Source organism: Artemia sp. Qi Xiang Cuo, chromosome 5 (genome assembly GCF_049724085.1).
Source record: "Artemia sp. Qi Xiang Cuo chromosome 5, ASM4972408v1, whole genome shotgun sequence".
Classification (NCBI taxonomy): Eukaryota; Metazoa; Arthropoda; class Branchiopoda; order Anostraca; family Artemiidae; genus Artemia; species Artemia sp. Qi Xiang Cuo.
Window position 1 is genome coordinate 49,717,771 of NC_142798.1, and position 5,324 is coordinate 49,723,094.

The 5,324-nt window shown below is 39.2% G+C and overlaps 1 protein-coding gene across 1 annotated transcript; it reads right to left on the reverse strand.

Annotated features, from left to right (window-relative positions):
• Positions 1-3,143: 3,143 nt before the first annotated feature.
• Positions 3,144-3,920, reverse strand: LOC148952224 (heterogeneous nuclear ribonucleoprotein L-like). The gene has a single exon (XM_089089156.1). The coding sequence runs from the start codon at positions 3,918-3,920 to the stop codon at positions 3,144-3,146; it is 777 nt and encodes a 258-aa protein (XP_088945282.1).
• Between the last annotated feature and the right edge of the window lie 1,404 nt (positions 3,921-5,324).

Consider the following 5,324-nt stretch of genomic DNA (forward strand, 5'->3'; position numbering starts at 1 on the left):
TAAAAAGGGCTCATTGGATTGGAAATTTGAAGGGCTTGTGCCCTTTTTAAAAGCCGAAAGTGATTGCAAGGTAACTAATACCCCTTTCAAGCCCACCATTTCCCCAAACACATCCAATCAAAATTTTGATACAGCCATTTTGTTCAAAGTAGTTTAAAGATCTGGAAATTATGTCTTTGAGGAGGACACTCCCCCACAGCCCCAGGGCAAGGGTTGTAAGTTATGCCGTGGGGGCATATAAGGTTCTTAGAGAAAGCGTTGTCGTAAAAACTTCAGAAAGGGCTCATTCGCTTTGAAATTCAAAGGGCTAGTGCCCTTTTTAAGAGTCAAAAGTGATTAGAGGGCAACTAAGCTCCCTCTCACGCCCACCATTTCCCAAAACACAACCAATCAAAATTTTGAGATAGCCATTTTTTAAACGTAGTTGAAATTTCTCGAAATTAGGTCTTTGAAGTTGACAACCCCCCCCCCACTCACAACCCTCAGAGTGAGGGCTGTAAGTTATACGATGGGGACATACAATCTTTTTATAGAAAGTGTTGTCAAACAAAACTTCAAAAAGGGCTCATTTGATTGGAAATTGAAAAGGGCTAATGCCCTTTTTAATAGTCGAAAGTGATTGGAGCAACTAACCTCCCTCTCACGCCCACCATTTCCCCAAACATACCCAATCAAAATTAGAGATAGCCATTTTTTAAACGTAGGTGAAATTTTTGGAAATTAGGTCTTTGAAGTTGACAACCCCCCCCCCCGGGGATGGGGGGTGGTGGGGGGGGTTGTCAACTTCAAAGACCTAATTTCCAGAAATCCCTCACTCTGAGGGCTAGTGCCCTTTTTAACAGTCGAAAGTGATTGAAGCAAAAAACCCCCCTTTCACGCCCACCATTTCCCCAAACATACCCAATCAAAATTTGAGATTTTGTTCAACGTGGTTGAAAGTTCAGAAAATTAGGTCTTTGAGGATGACAACCCCTCCACAGCCCCCAGGGTAAGGGTTGTAAGTTATGCCCTGGGGGCATATGAGGTTCTTTTAGAAAGGGTTGTCGTAGAAACTTAAAAAAGGGCTCATTCGGTTAGAAATTGAAAGGGCTAGTGCACTTTTTAATAGTAGAAAATGATTGGAGGGCAATTAACCTCCCTTTCACGCCCACGATTTCGCCAAACACATCCAATCTAAATTTTGAGATTGCCATTTTGTTCAATGTAGTTTAAAGTTCTGGAAATTAGGTCTGTGAGGATGACACCCCCCTCTGTCACAACCCTCAGGGCAAGGGTTGTAAATTTTTTTCTGGGGGCATATAAGTGTTGTCGTAGAAACTTCAAAAAGGGCTCATTTGATTGGAAATTGAAAGGGCTAGTGCCCTTTTTAACAGTCAGAAGTAACTGGAGGGCAACTAACTTCCCTCTCACGCCCACCATTTCCCCAAACACATCCAATCAAAATTCTGAGATAGCCATTTTTTTCAACGTAGTTGAAAGTTCTGGAAATTATGGCTTTCAGGATGACAAACCCACCACACCCCTCAGGACAGGGGTTTTAAGTTACGCCCTGAGCCCCGTTTAAGCCCCCTCTCACGTCCAATTTTTCCCCAAACACATCCAATCAAAATTTCGAGATTGCAATTTTGTTCAACGTAGTTTAATGTTCTGGAAATTTAGTCTTTGAGAATAAGCCCCTCCCCCCCACAACCCATTAGCTTGGGGTTGCAAGTTATGCCATGGGGGCATATAAGGTTTTTATAGAAATTTTTGTCGTAAAAACTTCAAAAAGGGCTCATTCGATTGGAAATTCAAAGGGTTAGTGGCCTTTTTAATAGGCTAGTCGAAAGTGATTGGAGGGCAACTAACCCTCTCTCACGCCCACCATTTCCCCGAACACATTCAATCAAAATTTTGAGATAGCCATTTTGTTCAACGTAGTTGAAAGGACCGGACATTATGATTTTGAGGATGACGAACCCCCTACACCCCCCAGGGCAAAGGTTGTGAGTTATGCCCTGGGGGCATATTAGGTTTTTATAGAAAGCGTTGTCGTAGAAATTTCAAGAAGGGCTCTTTCAATTGGAAATTGAGAGGGCTAGTGCTCTTTAATATTCAAAGGTGATCGGTGGGCCAATGCCCCCCTCCACGCCCATCATTTCCCCAAACGCTTCCAATCAATATTTTAAAATGACCATTTTGTTGAATATAGTTGAAGGGTCTGGAAATTATGTATTTGAGTATAACACCCCCCCCCCCTACAATCCTCCGGGCTAAGGTTGCAAGTTATGCCCTTGGAGCATATAAGGTTTTTATAGAAAGTATTGTTGTAAAAACTTCATAAAGAAAATAAGTTATGCCCTTGGGGCAAACAAGGTTTTTATAAAAAGTTTTGTCGTAGAAGCTTCAAAAAGGTACATTCGATTGGAAATTGAGAGGACCAGTGCCTTTTTTATTAGTCGAAAGTAATCAGAGGGCAAATACCCCCCACCACGCCCATCTTTTCACCAAACACTTCCAATCAAAATTTTGAGATAGCCATTTTGTTCAACGTATTTGAAAGGTCTGGAAATTATGTCTTTGAGTATAACAAATCCCCGAGCCCTCAGGGCAAGGGTTGTAAGTTATGCCCTGGGGCGTAAAATGTTTTTTATAGAAATCATGGTCTTATAAACTTTGGAGGGGGCTCATTGAATTGGTAATCGGACGCTTTACTGCTCTTTTTAAGAGTCAAAGTGATCGGAGGGCAGCTACCCGCACCCCGCACACACACACACACGCGGTATTGTCCTGAAATGCATCTAATTCATTGTCCTGAAATGCGTCCTTAAACATATTTGCGTTCTCATTTTGATTTTCTTCGACAAAATTTTCGATTTACACTTCTCCTTTTACTAGTTCGTGTCTCCCTAGGGAGGTGGCACAATCCAGTCTGGAAAAGGCTGCATTAAGATGCAGTAATGTCACTTTTACTATGCAGCTCAGTATGATGACTCACCCTTCCCCGTTCAGACGAAGAAAGTCATAAGCGATTCGTCGTGCTTCATTTTCGTTCACCATTATATCAGACATTTTTTCCATACCCTTTGCTTTAACTCTTCAGATTCATTCATCACTTTTTACTATGCAGCTCGGAATGATCAGTAACTTTTCCCCGTCTTTTCTTAAGTGTAGTTTTCGACGGCCAGCAATTGTATAGAGGGAAGGCTCCACTTTCCAATATAAGGCTTTAATTCAATATTAGATTCGATAGCACTTGGTGGAGGTTTTTTTGCTTGCCAGTTAGGGGATTCTCGAAAGCTTCTAGATGCAAAGTCAAGTTTTAGGCGAAAAATGCCAAGTGTGGTGTCAAATAGAGGTATATTGTTCAAAATTGCAATACCTTCTAGAGCCTCCTTCTCCGATTTCATGCCAATATATCCAGCCATAACATTTGTCGTTGTTGAACTGGGAAAATGCACAAAATCTGGCCGAGGCAGATTTGTAAATTTGAACGTATTCCTTATCATCGGTGCCGTAACAAAACCAGGGACACTATGGATTAATATTGTGTCTGTAACTACGCTTTGCCTGGACCTTTTTCTGAAAATAGATGAAGTAAATGCTTTCTTCTTCCCTCTAAGATGATCAGAAAAAGAATCGCTAAACAGAAATTGGTCATTCATAATTGAAATTTCCAGGCTCTTACTAAAGAATCGCTCTGCATTCAGAGAAGTGGCAGCATTTATAGCACCTTGCTCATCAGCCATCTCCACAACCGCTTTGCCACAATCTTCAACAATCCAAACACGCTTAACATGGCCATAGAGGCTGAACACGTTAAATAAATGGTCGTTATTTATTCGTAAATCCAAACCTTGTATCCATAAACATGCTGATCTCGGCAAAGATTTTCTGATTGAAGCTAGAATTGATTCTGATTTTAGTAATTTTTTAAACATGCATGAACTTGTATTATACTAAACAGAAATTGGTCATTCATAATTGAAATTTCCAGGCTCTTACTAAAGAACCGCTCTGCATTCAGAGAAGTGGCAGCATTTATAGCACCTTGCTCATCAGCCATTTCCACAACCGCTTTGCCACAATCTTCAACAATCCAAACACGCTTAACATGGCCATAGAGGCTGAACACGTTAAATAAATGGTCGTTATTTATTCGTAAATCCAAACCTTGTATCCATAAACATGCTGATATCGGCAAAGATTTTCTGATTGAAGCTAGAATTGATTCTGATTTTAGAAGCCCTTTACGAATCTTCTTTTTCTTGTCCGTCTCATTATACAGTGATTTTTTGTATATCTGATTTTTTACTCAGGTTCCTTTCTGCTTTTCTTGTATTTACTTTCATTTTTTCTTTTTATATAACTTAACAACTATGACCACTTGCTTTGAAAATTTTTTAAACATGCATGAACTTGTATTATTTATGTTCAGCTTATATTAATCCAAAAACATCATAACTTTTAAATACTTCGGCTTTGGTGTCTAAGACTTCCGTTTGTCAAAAACAATGTATGGCAGAATATTTATGCAACTGGCGTTTTACTTCTATGGACAAAGAATATGTAAAATAAGATGAAAATACCATTCAAAGTGTGCAATGTATGTAGAGTTCAAGTGTCGTCATTAAAAGAAGAAAAAAAGAGTGCGTTTTGACCTGTGTTTTATTATAGCATAGAAAACATGTCCAAATACCAGTTGAACTTCCATCCACTAAAATCCAACATATGCTTATTTATTCATTTGTCTTTTCAGAGATTTTAAAATTAATGCAAAAAACATGAAATTGTAACCGAATATTTTCGAGACCAAGAAAACCATGATCTCACAACAAAGTTTGGATTTAAAAAAAGAACATAAAAACTGGAAATGTTACGTTAGGATGAGAATGGCATTTGAATGAATAATTCCCTGTTTCTAAACTATTTTCAAAAGATAGCACTATAGCCTATCGATGTTTCAAAGGAATAAGATTGTAAAGTTTTGTTTTATGAAAGCTAATATATTAGGATGTAGTAAAGTCAGTAGATGTGTTTGTGTGTCCGCAGGGGCCGAAAATATAGATAGACTAATCAGTTATATGTAAGCAATGGGGAACGAAAGAATTCATAACACATCCATCAAAATGACATAATCTATTTGCAATATATGACGTGATCATTTTAAAAAAGGATGGAAACCCGGTATTTGAACCCTACAGTGAAGAAAGGCTCATTTGTAAGGACTGAGGGCGTCACAATTGCATATACACTAGACTAAAGTTACCGCTTGAACAAAACGGAGACTATTATCAAGGGCCGGAGGCCCTACCTGCTTGTGATCTTGCCTAAATAGAGCAAGG